The sequence below is a fragment of the Camellia sinensis genome, chromosome 5, assembly GCF_055761805.1.
Source record: "Camellia sinensis isolate YWXY chromosome 5, ASM5576180v1, whole genome shotgun sequence".
Taxonomy (NCBI): Eukaryota; Viridiplantae; Streptophyta; class Magnoliopsida; order Ericales; family Theaceae; genus Camellia; species Camellia sinensis.
Window position 1 is genome coordinate 192,116,528 of NC_138965.1, and position 14,744 is coordinate 192,131,271.

Consider the following 14,744-nt stretch of genomic DNA (forward strand, 5'->3'; position numbering starts at 1 on the left):
TTAGATTTTTTTATTTTTAATTTTTTTAAAAATAGAAAAAGATCTAAATGGACTATAGAATATTATTATTATTTTTTATGAGAAATGTAGACAAATAGTGAATAATAAAAAAATAAAAATTAATTAAAAAAGCTACTTCACAGCTTATTTAACAAACACTACTCAGCAACTTAAATATATAATCTAACAGGTACACCAAACATATTAATAACTTTTGATTAAAATCATAATCTATAATATGTTTTAACAGTTACACCAAACGGGGACATTAGTTTTTTTTTTTTTTTTTGGGAGCTAAATGAATGATTAGCTTATGTTTTTTTTAAGAGTGTAAATCTGACCCATCGGCCCGCGGTTCATTTGAAACTTGCTCACGGCCAGAGACGAGACCGAGATCTTGGGCTTGGGCCATATGTTTGAAAACTCGGCCTGCCAATCCAAGCCAACCCTATGGCCAGCCCGATTGACGCAATTTTTTGGTCATTTTTTTGGTAATATTTTTTTATTTTATTTTGAAACAAAAATATTAATTAAATGTTATTTATTTAATTTAATGATTATAATATTTCGTTTCATTTTGATATATATAAAATTATTCATTTCATTTTATTTTTTTCCTCGGAAAGACTATGTACGCACCTTATAACTCAGGAAAAAAATGGCATAATTTCATAATTTTTTAGTCATAACTAAATATATGAAACATAACCGAACATCTCATTAATTATAACTAAAATACTATAGTAAAAATATTCTTTTGTTTTTATTCCTCATAAATAATTTATATATAATACATCTATCAATTATTTTTTGCAAAAATAAAGCCTAGCCCGAGTCCAGGCCCACTATTTTATTTTGAGCGGGCTTGGAGCTAAACTGAGATTTTTTTCACGTGGGTCAGCCCAAGCTAAATTTACACCCCTAATTTTATCATTTCTTATCCTCTTATAATTAGGAGTGATAAACGAACTGATAGTTAATTGTTCAAATTTGATTTGAAAATTTTATTGAGTTTTGAAATTTGTTTAAATTTAGTTTGTTAAACTTTTAAGCCAATCTCAAATGAATTTTTGTTGAACTGAACACAAGTAATTTATATTTTTATATAATTTTAAATTTATCGAACTGAAGCCAACATAAGCTCGAGCTGTTTATTTGGGGACAAGGCACAGCCCAAGGCTCATGGCCCATAACCTCTTCAATATGGGCTCCCAGTTTATTGCCCAAATGAAGCCCACTAGCCTATAAAATACGAATACAAAAACAAGAAACAAATCTCTCTCTCTACTCTCTCTCTCCGACCCTGAAACAGAGGAAGCCGGCGGGAAGCCATAAAGTAGTAAGATGACCTCCAATTCCCTCTCTTAATCTCTCTCTCTAAATCTACACACCTATACATTCATTTGTACCTATGTGTATATATATATCTCACTTCCATGGATTTGTTTTGAACAATATAATTGTAGAATTCATTGGTTCTCATTTGAAAACAATCATTATAACTGATGTTGAATGCCTAGGGTTTTATTCTTTCGAATTTGAGCTTCCCGAAACAACCTTTAATTTCCTAAACAAAACTCGGCATTTTTCTGGATTTGAATTATAGGGTTGGTTCCAGATCTCGTAGTCTCCACCGATCCATCACTTTTACTTACCCTCCTTTTGGTTGACGAGAAAACGCAGGAATCTGATAAATTTTGAGCAAGTTAACTCAACTGAATGGATTTTCTTTTTTTAACCTCTCATGTCCCAAATTATAAAAATGGCAATGTTTAATTTTCTTTGCTTTTTTCTGGATTTTCTCAAAAACTTGACATTTTTATAGTTTAATGGTTTCCTAGTAAATTTGTGAATTGTGATAGTTACTTGAATAGTATTTTGCCAGATTTTTTTTTTTTTGGGTGATGTAACTTGCATTACTTTTTGAACTTGCTATGATTTTTGAAGTTCTATTATTGTTATTATGCATGAGCTGACATATCTTTTGGTGATTGTTTGAAGTTTGTGAGATACAATGTCCATGGTTAATGAGCCACTGTACCCAATAGCTGTTCTGATCAATGAGCTTAAGAATGATGATATTCAACTTCGATTGAATTCAATTCGGAGGCTATCAACGATTGCACGTGCTCTTGGGGAGGAGCGAACACGGAAGGAATTGATTCCATTTCTGAGCGAAAACAATGATGACGATGATGAGGTGCTTCTTGCAATGGCAGAAGAGTTGGGTGTGTTTATTCCATATGTTGGGGGAGTGGAGCATGCAAATGTTTTGCTCCCACCTTTGGAAACCCTTTGCACTGTTGAGGAGACCTGTGTCAGGGACAAAGCCGTTGAGTCATTGTGTAGAATTGGATCTCAGATGAGGGAGAGTGATTTGGTTGACTGGTTTATTCCTCTGGTCAAGGTTAGATTTTGCTTTGGTAATTTGTCTCTTTTTTTGTTTTTTGTTTTTGGTCTCTGCTCTTTTCTACTGTTATTCAGATTATAAATGCGTTTATGTAATACACTTTATTTTTTTATCTGTATTGTGTACAGCTTACTGTCTTCAAAAGATTATGACACCTCATTAAATTGTTACGCTCGTTATTAACTCAATCCACCTCCCACCCAAAATAAAAAAAACTACATGTACCATTATGGTTCTCTTTATCGCAAATTGTCTACCCAACAGCATGATTCTAGGATGGCTATATTTATAAAAAAAAATACTTGAAAGAAGATGTTGCCTAGAACGTGGATCGTTCCAGTATGTGGGGCGAGAACGAAAATAGGAACAGGAACATGGTACGCCACATTCTCTAAAATGTAATACAATAGGGGTAGACTTGTATATATTATACTAAATAATTTAAGATACTTCTGCAGTAATTTTCTTTTAACTATTAGGCATCTAATAAAATGTAATGTAATTTTATTTATTTATTTATTTTTCCATTTTGGATGTTTTTGTTTTGTCAAAACTTAACTCACTTTAGATTTTAGTTCATTATATTTGATAGTTTTCCTCGTAAATTAACATTTAAGGAATATATTGGGAAAAAAAAACTTTTGAGATCGTTTCGGATCACTAAATTTACGGTATGTACCAATACGTAATTCGCTAGGATATTAGTGTTTTATGGTAACACAATGTTTAGGTAACTTGGAATATGAATGTGTCGCTCCTTCAGGCATCATCTGGATTAATTTTAATTTCCGGATTTTCCATGTTCATAAATGTCTTACGGTATTCTGATTTGTATGTGTTATATATTGTTCCTCTTTCCCGAAAAGTATATAGCTTTTCTTATTTGTGTAATTTCCCTTCCATAGAGACTGGCATCAGGTGAATGGTTTACAGCCCGAGTCTCTGCCTGTGGAATGTTTCATATTGCTTACCCTAGTGCCCCAGAGATGTTAAAGACAGAATTGCAGTCAATATACAGCCAGTTGTGTCAAGATGACATGCCTATGGTGAGGAGGTCCGCTGCGACAAACTTGGGGAAGTTTGCTGCAACTGTTGAACCTGCTCATCTCAAGACTGACATCATGTCAATATTTGAGGATCTCACGCAGGATGGTAAGTGAACTTATATTTTAGTTTGCAGCAGTCATAATGTGCTAGTTCATGGTCCAAGTGCAATGAAAATTTAGCAACCTTTGTCTAGGGCATTCCCAGACTCTGGCAGTGGAGGTGATTCTTGCCCATTCTTAGAACATTCAAAGTTTGAATTTTGATTGGAACCATATGCTAATGGTTTGACATGATGGATTAGGACCACCGTGACTGACCATATAACTACAATAAGCAAGCAAACCATTTATAATGCTACCTAGATAAATTGAAATTGGGTGAAGAACTGGGAAGATACACATGACTAGAAAACTTTCTCTTGTTGGCGAGTGGAATGTTGCCAAAGAGGGAGGGAGAGTTGTAGCGAAGAGCTTAGCTGGTGTAGTCTTGACAAAAGGAACACCATCAAATATCCCAGGATGCTCAAAATACATAAAGTTTGTTAGTAGTTATTTGAACTCATGAAATGAAGGTTTTGAATCTATAATGGAAGACTTGAGTGACATTATTAGAATTAAGAAAACAATTAAAAGCTTAACAGAAAATGGAAGATTTAATGCCAGTGGAAATCCATGCTTTCAATAGCATGTAAAAGCAAGTAGATAATATCATAATTTCAAAATTTGTGGAGAAAGGTATTACCTTTGAGGACTAGTGATTAATTTATTTCCTTTGAACCTGCATAAGAATAAAATAATAATAACAATTGTGTGATGGGTCATGCTATGGTACATGCCCCACATTTGGGTGCTTTCACTTTCACCACTTTGGGGGATAACCAAAATTATTTTGGGGCATAGCCAAACAGTACGTTGTGCGTAACCCTAAGATTACTTTGGGTCATAATCAAATGATACTTTTGTGCATAATCAAACATCAATTTGGGTCGTAACCACTTTGGGCCCCACTTTGATTTGACCATTTATAGACCCACCACCATATTAAGACATTAGCAACACCACATTTGCATAGAACTTGCATATAAAATTGTGTGTATGCACTATAGAATTGTGTTACATGGACTCTTTTCTCTTTCTCAAGGTATCCATCCACCAGATATGACAAAGGTAAGGAGGTGGTGGGATATGTGTCACACTTGTACCAACTTTAAACACTGGGACCCTATAATTTTTTTATGACGTTTAAAGAAGAAGAAACTCACATTTACTAGTAAAGAAACATTTCTATTCTCTCAATCTCTCACATGGATGAGAGATAAGAAATTTATATTTTCTTTAGATTCTATTTAATTTTAAGCACATTTTACATAATTTAAAGTATCTTATCTAAGAATATTTTACAAATTGCAATATATATAAGTGTCCACAATGTGTCCCGAAACCCATATCTCACTTTTGGATATATCTTTCCAATATCCTAAGATAAAAGGTTATGTTTGACGCTTAAACATGCACTCACACTTGATTCTCATACCCGAGTCCATGTAATAGTATTGAATTAGACTTGTGCAATATACGCCAACAAAGATGATTGGGTTTGGAATGCCTGTGAAATTGTTAAAAAAAATTAAATCCATTTGGGAACATGGCTAAACTAGTTGGGTGGACTACGTTTCTAGCTATGTTGCTGGGTCTGTTGAAGGAGAATTGATCTATTGTTGAAATGGGCTTTCAGCTTTCAAGCAATTGAAAACCATTTTAGGTAAAGAAATGTAATATGAAATGGTATATGAAGGGAATAATATGTTTTGGTGCTACCATAAGCTTTTGTTATCCTCAGAAAAGGTAGTGATTCTCAAGATGATGGCCATTTTTTTTGCTCGTACTAGTTTTTCCATTATCTGTTCTTAAGTTTGTTATTTGTCTTTGGTTTCCTAAGCATTGAGTATTGTATTGTATTTTCATTCAGACCAAGATTCTGTTCGCTTGTTAGCTGTTGAGGGCTGTGCTGCTCTTGGAAAATTGTTGGAGCCCCAAGATTGTGTTCAACATATTCTCCCTGTCATTGTCAATTTTTCTCAGGTATAATCATATATTATTTTTCATTTTTCATATATGAAAGTCCTGCTTTTGCTGATTATTGTTACCTAACACATTCATTCTTGTAGATCTTATCATATATGCTTGTAACTACCTGGATAGCAATTACTTTTTGTTATTTACTTTTTCAGGGGCAGGTTTATTTCTACTTTCATCATGTAAAATTTATCAGTCTTCTTCTTCCTTGCAATATCTTTTTTTTTTTGTGAAAATGTTCAATGGCTGTGAGATATTATCCATATTGTCAGGCCATATGGATGATAAAAGAATATTTTGTAAACGTGGTACTGTACGGTTAGGCTGGTGAAGATCACATAGTTGGCATGGCTTGAGCTTTATCTAAATATGAGAGTAATCGTTTGTAATGAGAAATGATTAATGATAAACAATATTATTGATTATTTTCCTTTCAAAATTTTGTTAGATTACATAAAACTAGAAAATAGGGTATTCTTTATAAGGTACTTTATTGCTCTGCTAAGGTTATCCTCTATGAAGCACGTGTACAAGTATAGGTATGGTATTGGTAGGTCAATTAGGTAAAACCTAAAAAAAGTAGGGTGCGGGCATGAGCACGGCTTGATACGTTCATAAAAAAATATTTATTTTAATTTGGGTTAATGCAAAAATTAGTTAAATAGTTTAGTTAGTGAAGATCCAACCTACAATTTATATCTAATCCCAAAAGTAAGCTACAAACCAAAATTAAAAAACATTATATTAGATAACTTACAAACCAAAGCTTAATTTTAAAATCATGCAAAGCATTAAAAAAAATAAAAAATAAAAAATAAAAGTCTAATAGAACTAATTTCATATCTATATAGAAGAAAATACTATTCTCGCTAAGGTACGACTTGGATATATACTAGGTACCTTTGGGTACAACAAAGATTAGAAAAAAAATTTGGGTGCGAGTGACCCTTGACCCAGTCCCTTCTATGGTTTAGCCACCGGTCCGAGTTTTAGGACATTGCTTCATAGGTTATCCTATATAAGGTGGTGTTGTTGTGTGATGGCCTTTTCCTTTCTTTTTATATATAAAAAAAAAAAGTTGTTTGAATTTAGCTCTTTTGCCCCCTTATCCAAACTATTGTAAAGAAGAAAACTAATAGAAGAAATAGAGCGTGTATATATATTTTTAATATAGTCTTAAAAAAGAAAGTGTACCATATTTTTTAAAACATGTGCCCTAACCAAAATTAATGTAATATTTGCATTTTTGGGTAACTATGATATATCTAGTCGTGAGAGAAGATCCAGTTATATGCAATAAAGACCGATGAGTATACTGGAGTGATTTTTTTGAAAGTTGATGGTGTGCTTCAAGGAGATAAGGAAGGAGAAGTTATGGCAGTGCAAGAAGACTTGATTGGGGATAAACACTAGCTAGAGCAATGGATAACAAGGCCTTATGTAGCCAAACTTCCTGTTTGTTGTCAAAGAGCCAATTAAGAATAACTGCAGGGTTTAATTGTTCCAATGCGTTGATCAACAGATTTTCTTTGTAGATAAATTATTTGGTTATAGATATTTGGGAGCTTAGTTTACCTTGAAACACTATTTAGAATGTTTTGTTCCCATGTTTCATCATTTAAATGTCCAATAATTCAAAATGACCCAAATACTATGAAGTTCTATGAATTGCCTTTTATTTCTATAGCCCTGTTTGGTTGCACTTATTTTCAGCTTAAATCAACTTTTGTCTTAAATTGAGCTGTTTTGGTGTGTTTGGTAGAAATTATAGAGATAGATTATAGCTTAAATTAATTTAATTTCAGCTTAAAAGTTGAAGCTGCGTCACCCCTGCTTAAATTTTTCAGCTTATGTGCGCAACTGAAAATGGAGGGGCGTAATGACTTAAATGCCCTTCACAATTTTCAGTTATTACAAGTGTGCTCCAAGTGACAATCGCGATCTCTCTCTTCTGCGATCTCTCTTTGCGATCGATTTGAAACCCTAGCGCCGCCGGTGACGATCTCAACCTGTAGCCTGACGGTGACAATCGCGATCTCTTCTCTCTCTTCTGCAATATCTTATCTCTCTCTCTCTCTCTTCTACGATCTCACACTAATTGTGATTGCGGCTAGGGTTTGACGATCGACGGCTGCCGACAGTGGGATAAAGAGGAAGAGAAAAAGGGGCTGCCGATGGTGGGAGTAGGAGGAGGAGAAGGACGGAGCTGCCGGCAGTGGGATTAGGATTTGTAATTAAAAAAAATTAATAAATTAAAAAATGATTGTAAGGGCAAACTTCCATTAATGAATATGAAGTGCATTATTAATTGGTATTTGTGCAATGAAAATAAAAATTGTTAATGAATAATTACAATTTACTTCCACTAATGAAAATAAATTAAACAAAATTAACAAAGAAAGAAGAGAAGAAAAAAAGAAAGAAAGAAAGAAGAGAAACGAAAATAAGGAGAAAAAGAAAAGAAAATAAAATACAATGAAGAAAAAGAAAAAAATGTATTATAAATGAAATAACAAATTTTATATCTTATAAGGGCAAAAAGGACATTACATAGCAAAAATTATTTTACAGCTTATTTAGCCAAACACTACTCTGCTGATTAAATCTATTATCTCACAGTTACACCAAACAGGTTAACAATTTATGTTTAAAGCTATAATCTATAATCTGTTAAGCTATAATTTATAATCATTTTCCCACAGCTACACCAAACGGCCCCTATGTATGCTTCTGTTATAGAGTAGTTGAATGCTGATTTATTTTCCACCACTTTCAGCAAAAAAGTTTCTAACATAATGCTAAATACAGTGAAAACTCCTTTTATTACTCTAGCTAAGTTAGCTGACTATAACCTCATTCGACATGTTATATTTAATTACTCTAAATAACGTGTCATATGCCTGTTAAAGTGATTATGTCTAAACATGTTTACTTTTTGTGTATGGATTTAATGATGATATATTGTCTAGTCCTAAATGCATGCAATCCATAATTGGCAACTCTAGTATATGAAGCTTTTGAGAGTTGCTAAATTTTTGACTGAGATTGCTGAAAAAATATTTGATTTTCAGAAGCATCTGTTACTGAAGATATGTTCTTAGGCCTTGTTTGGCAAGTGACTTTTTTAGCCAAAAAGTCAAAAAATCACTAAAAAAATCAAAAAGCCAACAACTTATACAAAAAAGTCAAAGATTTCATTTTCTCTCTACTTTTTGCACATCTTTTCATAAAAAAATCAAAAAGTCATCCCAAACATACTAGTTTTTTTTACATCATATTTTAGCCAAAAAATCAAAAAATTACTAAAAAAGCTTGTTCCCAAACGAGACCTTAGTTGTATATTTATTTTGTCAGCAATGATTCATAGCATTAATTTTGGTGCTCTAATGGAGCACTAATGACATGGCAAGGAGAGGAAAAAAAAAAAAAAAAAAATCAAGACAAAACATCCCATCACAGTGGGTGGAATCGACTGCCAGCTCATTAGAGCTGGCTTTAGAGCTCAAGAATTAGAGCTCCAAAGCATTTTTCTTATTTTGTCTACTGTATTATTCTTAAATAGGATAAGTCTTGGCGTGTCCGCTACATGGTCGCAAATCAGTTATATGAACTTTGTGAAGCTGTGGGGCCTGAACCTACCAGGTATTTATCTACTGTAAATATTTCCTTATGTTGGCTACACACAGCTCTCATTTTGTTTTGTCAGGTTGGCTTCACTTACATTTTATTCTACTCACCATGTGATCATGTACCATCTTGGGCAGTCTTGAAAGAATTTAATAGCTATATATACTTACATTATTGCTCTTTTTTTTATCACTGATACATAGTGACATAGACACGTACATATATGTAGTGTTTTGCCTGTTTTCTTTAGATTTGAGTCTTATTTATGTCTTGGTGTTTCAGTAGCGGCTCTCCTTGCTCTTTTTTTTTGAAACGTTTAATTGATGTGATCATATTACTATTTAAGGATGGATTTGGTTCCTGCATATGTGCGCTTACTTCGAGATAACGAAGCTGAAGTACGTATAGCAGCTGCTGGCAAAGTCACCAAGTTTTGCCGGATTCTTAATCCCGAACTTGCTATTCAGCACATTCTTCCCTGTGTAAAGGTGCATATCTCTCCCTCTATCTGTCTTCACAAGCACAAATGATCATGCATACAAAATTTTTCTTGTTTGTTTGTGGACCTACTCCTTACACATTGTGCCATTAATGTCGTGTCTTATCACTTGGCAACAACATTTTGTAGGAATTGTCATCAGATTCTTCTCAGCATGTTCGCTCTGCTTTGGCTTCAGTTATAATGGGAATGGCTCCTATCTTAGGGAAGGTAAGAATTTCCTGTGGAAAGTCTTATTCATTAACTCCGGTTAGGGAGGCATTCATTAGTTTCTAATTTGTGCATGCAAAGGTGAAATATAACGATGCATACTTTGGATTTTTTTAATGGCCATATTGATTAAATTTTGTCTGAGAAACTAATTGTGAGAAACGATTTAAATCTTTTAGTCGTAGTAAATGTGCTGCCAGCTGCAAATAATGGGGAGGGCATTGTTTTACTAAAGCATTAGAAACCTTTCACCAATATGTATGTTTTGTGTCGCTTTATTTTGTACTTGCCTACTTGGTTCCAGGTCAGTCTGACCACTTGTAGGGTTGCTGAAGTGATTAATTAGTGCCTTGACTTGGATGTTGTTGTCATTCTACAAAGATGGTTCAATATTTTATTATTCCTTACTTTTACCCCTTACAAAATGATATTTTGTCCTTCATTGACACTATCTATAGATTTAGCAACATTGAATGTTTGCTATATTACTAAACAGCACTTGGTCCAAACATCTGAGGTTTTTTCCTTTTTTATTTTGATTTTATATGTGCTTGTGACACCCTCTGATCAAAATCTCAGAAGGTTTGTCTTTATCTAACTACATTTTGTAGATTGGCATTTAGTGGATTTAAATTGTTGATATCAGCATCCCCTTTGACTTATATTTGTATGAAACAGGTATGGTTGAGTAAATTTCATCTTGCATCACACTTGCAGTTGTGTGTTTTAATCTGTTCATATTTTGAGTTTGCGGTTTTATTTTATTGCTATAAATATCTGCATTTGTAGGTTGGCATTTATGTTTGAGTGTTATGAAGTTTGTTAAATTTCTCATGTATTCCCCCAAAATTCTTTGTGGTCTATCATTTATTTATTTTTATTTTTTTGTGGGGAACAAAATATTGTGCACACGATTGCTGAAGTGTGGGTGGTTTTGTTTGTGCAATATATTCTGATTTCTTATTTATATAAAAATGCATTTTTGTTAACGCTGCACTGACTGCAGCAAACTTTTGAACTTTGGTTTGGTGGTTAATGCAGGATGCAACAATTGAGCAGCTTCTGCCAATATTCCTTTCCCTTCTGAAAGATGAATTTCCTGATGTACGCCTCAACATTATAAGCAAACTTGATCAAGTCAATCAGGTTTGTGACAATATTAGGTGTTGAACTTTATTTATGCTTTTACATGTTGAGCCATCCGTCATTAATTCATCATGTGCTTTCATTGGCCTAGTTGATTTGCTACCTAAATGCTACTTCTCCGGCAGACTCTTATAAGCACACAAGGTTCTCTTGTCCAAATTGTGATGTCCTTTAGTAAATCTATTTAAAAACCATCTGAAGCTTCATAATTGCTTGCTTACCCCCAAAAAAAAAGAGATTAGAAAACAAAAAAAAAGACCTGTTTTCTTGGATGGATATTCTCACTGGTTTTGAAATTTTAGTCAACCACTTTGTAGTTGTATGCTTTTATTGCTGCTCCTTCTCTCAGTTCTGTGAGGCACTTGTATTTGGTTGGATGGGGACATGCATTTTCGTTTTCACAGACAGAGATGTGAAAGACAAAAGGTGCACCTGGTAGGGCAGGGGCTTGTTAGATGTGAAGTGAACATGTACAATAGATGGGTGTAAGACATCCATTTCCATTTACTTTCATGCGTTGCAAATGTTGATTATATGGGAAAATGAACTTGTGTTATTTATCATTCAAATGCTCCTCAAATCATTTGAAAATCTTCTCACAGTAAAAATTCTTTCATTCATGGCTGATTTTACGTCAGTATGATTTAGCAAGGTAATTCACTTTCCAGATGCTTCTGTGCATATTATTTTTATCTTTTTTTTAAATTTTAATTAGTCTAGAGATTCTTGTTAATTGTGCTATGATCTTTGGAAAACCTTTACAGTTTCGTCATGATTATTCTTAATGTTCTTTTTGTTTAATGATTGTCTGATACTATTATAATCTATATCTTATGCGATTCTCGTACATATATGTACACCTTTAAATGATTAGATGTTCATGTCTTCTGGTGAATTTACACACACTCTTCTTCTGCAATGCATTTGTAGACTCAATATGGATTTATTTCTTTCCAACCATGTTAAAATAGCTACTATTGCAGGTTATTGGAATTGATCTTCTGTCCCAATCTCTATTGCCGGCTATTGTTGAGCTTGCTGAGGATAGGCATTGGAGGGTCCGGCTTGCGATAATAGAGTACATACCTTTATTGGCAAGTCAGTTGGGTGTAGGATTTTTTGACGATAAACTTGGTGCTCTCTGCATGCAATGGTTACAGGATAAGGTTGGTACTTCTATCTTTTCTGATGTGAGAATATATATCAGACGTTCATTCTTCTTATACTTAGTGTTATAGATGTTGCCTTTTTCAAGATACTAGAGAGGGGACGAACTTTGGTTATATTCACTCACCTCATTGCATTTCTTCTCATGCAATTTTTTCAAACTCTCTTAACAGTTATGTCTAAATATCATACTATGTAACATTGCCAATTGTCAGTAACTTAAAGAAGACAGAACAAACTTATTCTCATATCAAAAATGCTTGTTGGATGAAGTGGGATATTGGCTCTATCTTATAAAATAGATTTGTTTTGTGTCCCAAAGTGATTACCTTTCCAGGAAGTGCCAGTTTACTTTTCTTTGATCATTATTTTGTTGGTAGAGAACTGAATGATAGAGAAGTGATTCAAACAGTGTTACAAAATGAGCATATAAGGATGGATTAAATTCTTAAAGATTGGGACCTTTTAATCGTTTATGAATTTGTTTTTATTTCTTCTTTCAATTTAGTTGATTGCAAAGTTTGTAGAAGTATCATAGGTACGTGATTGTGTCAAAACCAATTTAATTATGTGTGTTCTAGTAAATGGAAGGATTTGTTTTTTCCTTGTTACTTAAGGAAGAAATATCATTTCTGGTAAATATAAATAAGGCATCACCCAAGTTTCTCATTCAATCTTTTGCCTATCTTCTACATCAGCCGGGTGATACATAACAAGGAAAAAGGAAACAAGTATTATCATGAAACATGAGTAGCTCACTTCTAACCTTATGAACTTTTCTTTAGCTCATTGTTTTTGGTGTTTGGTGCAGGTTTACTCTATCCGTGATGCTGCTGCTAATAATTTAAAACGCCTTGCAGAAGAATTTGGTCCAGAATGGGCAATGGAGCACATTGTTCCACAGGTTACACTACTTACTCTATATAAGAGATCATAATTTGTTTTGATCTGTCTGCATCATAATCATTATTATCATTATTATTAGTTTTTTGGAACAAAATGCGCATCTTAATCATTGAACACCAAAATTTTGAATTATACTTTCTGTCTGGATCTTCATGGTTTACTTGCTATTTTCTTAATTGGTTTGTGATCTGGGCAGGTTTTGGATATGATTAATAATCCACATTATTTGTATCGGACGGCCATTCTTCGTGCAATTTCTTTACTTGCCCCTGTCATGGGCTCAGAAATCACATGTTCAAAGCTACTGCCTGTGGTGGTTGCTTCATCAAAAGACGGGTACTTGAGTTTCTTTGGGACTGTGTTAACCTAGTTATTCTCTAGTTTTGGGTAGTTTTGAACCGGTGCTAAATTTCTCTCTTTGCAGAGTGCCTAACATTAAGTTCAATGTGGCAAAGGTGTTGCAGTCCCTCATTTCTATCGTTGACCAATCCGTGAGTAACTATTTTTTACCCATTTAAATTGTCTAGTTGAGTACTCGGACAAACGGGTTTCAAGTTTGATATATATATTTTTCAGTTCAATTTGTTTGTCTGAATTTTCATCTGGCAATGCAGGTGGTGGAAAAGACAATCCGTCCATGCTTGGTTGAACTCGCTGAGGATCCAGATGTCGATGTTCGCTTCTTCGCGAACCAAGCACTCGAGTCAATTGATCATGTCATGATGTCTAGCTAAGCAGGTGAATTTCAATTCTAATCCACCTGTTGCTGTGGATTAGAAGACCTTTCTTGCCAGGGTGGTTCCTATTCTTTATATCTTTCTTGATGCTTTGAGTGGCACTACTATGTGACTAACCTGTTAGGGTCATTTGTGGTTGCTGAATTTATATGCGTTATTTTTTTTTAGTACCCTTGGGATTGAATTTTTTATTTTTCCGTTTTCCGTAAACAGTTTTGTTATTTGTGTAGATGCTTATTTAAAAAGTGGAAAAGAAATTCTTTTTGCTCACTGATTAAGAGGAGCCTCACATTACTTCGTTGGGTTTGTTTAAAGATTTTTTTTGCTTGGATCATTTGATTCATCACTCATTATGCACATCAGATATTCATTTTTGTTGCGACCCAGACTTGAAAAAGTACAGTGTTCAAAATGTATTGTGTCGGGTGTTTGGATGCGGGGATAGGATTAGGCAGATTGAAAGTATGATTACTCTGTAGGTAGATTTCATTTTTTATCACATTGCATTAAGTTGGATTAGTTCTGGTGGTAAATAGGTTCAGTATCAATAATATGCAGAACCTCAACAATTTTTTTGAGAAAACTGTCTTTTTTTTCTTTTTATATCCGACTTTATTCATTACCAATCAATCCATGACCTCAAGCTTCTTTGCAACTCCTAATTTTTATTTTTTATTTATTTGGATCAGTAAAAGTTAGTGTTAATTTTGTCAATGTGACCTAAAGAGCGGGAAATTCTAACATGGTAATATGGTAATGGTAGTTTTTTTTTATTTTAACCAGACATGGTAATGGTAGCTTATTCGGTCAAGTCTTCATTCCGGGTCTTTTTAATTTGTTTCATTCATCTGAGTATGAGAGGTTTGTCTCGTATTTGTTTTATAAGTCGTCCAAATTTGATTTATATATTCAAAATATTA

At 33.7% G+C, this 14,744-nt stretch overlaps 1 protein-coding gene across 2 annotated transcripts; it reads left to right on the forward strand.

Moving 5' to 3' along the window:
• The first annotated feature begins 1,168 nt into the window (after positions 1–1,168).
• Positions 1,169–14,113, forward strand: LOC114285651 (uncharacterized). Of its 2 annotated transcripts, none has more exons than XM_028228716.2 (13): positions 1,169–1,339; positions 2,002–2,407; positions 3,316–3,562; positions 5,426–5,538; positions 9,095–9,174; positions 9,506–9,647; positions 9,788–9,868; positions 10,910–11,014; positions 11,998–12,180; positions 12,993–13,085; positions 13,284–13,423; positions 13,512–13,578; positions 13,702–14,113. In XM_028228716.2, the coding sequence occupies exons 2-13, from the start codon at positions 2,015–2,017 to the stop codon at positions 13,819–13,821; spliced, it is 1,764 nt and encodes a 587-aa protein (XP_028084517.2). In that variant the 5' UTR covers positions 1,169–1,339; positions 2,002–2,014; the 3' UTR covers positions 13,822–14,113. The 2 variants fall into 2 exon arrangements, with proteins under 2 accessions (XP_028084517.2, XP_028084518.2); XM_028228717.2 differs by having other exon boundaries at positions 1,278–1,336.
• Positions 14,114–14,744: the final 631 nt, after the last annotated feature.

What these genes read in the sequence shown, in the direction of transcription:
- LOC114285651 (XM_028228716.2), top strand. Translation starts at nt 2,015, where the DNA reads ATGTCCATGGTTAATGAGCCACTGTACCCAATAGCTGTTCTGATCAAT. An exon ending in GTGGGGCCTGAACCTACCAG is followed by an intron (nt 9,175 to 9,505) that starts GTATTTATCTAC and finishes TTACTATTTAAG; the next exon opens with GATGGATTTGGTTCCTGCAT. An exon ending in GTTGCTTCATCAAAAGACGG is followed by an intron (nt 13,424 to 13,511) that starts GTACTTGAGTTT and finishes CTCTCTTTGCAG; the next exon opens with AGTGCCTAACATTAAGTTCA.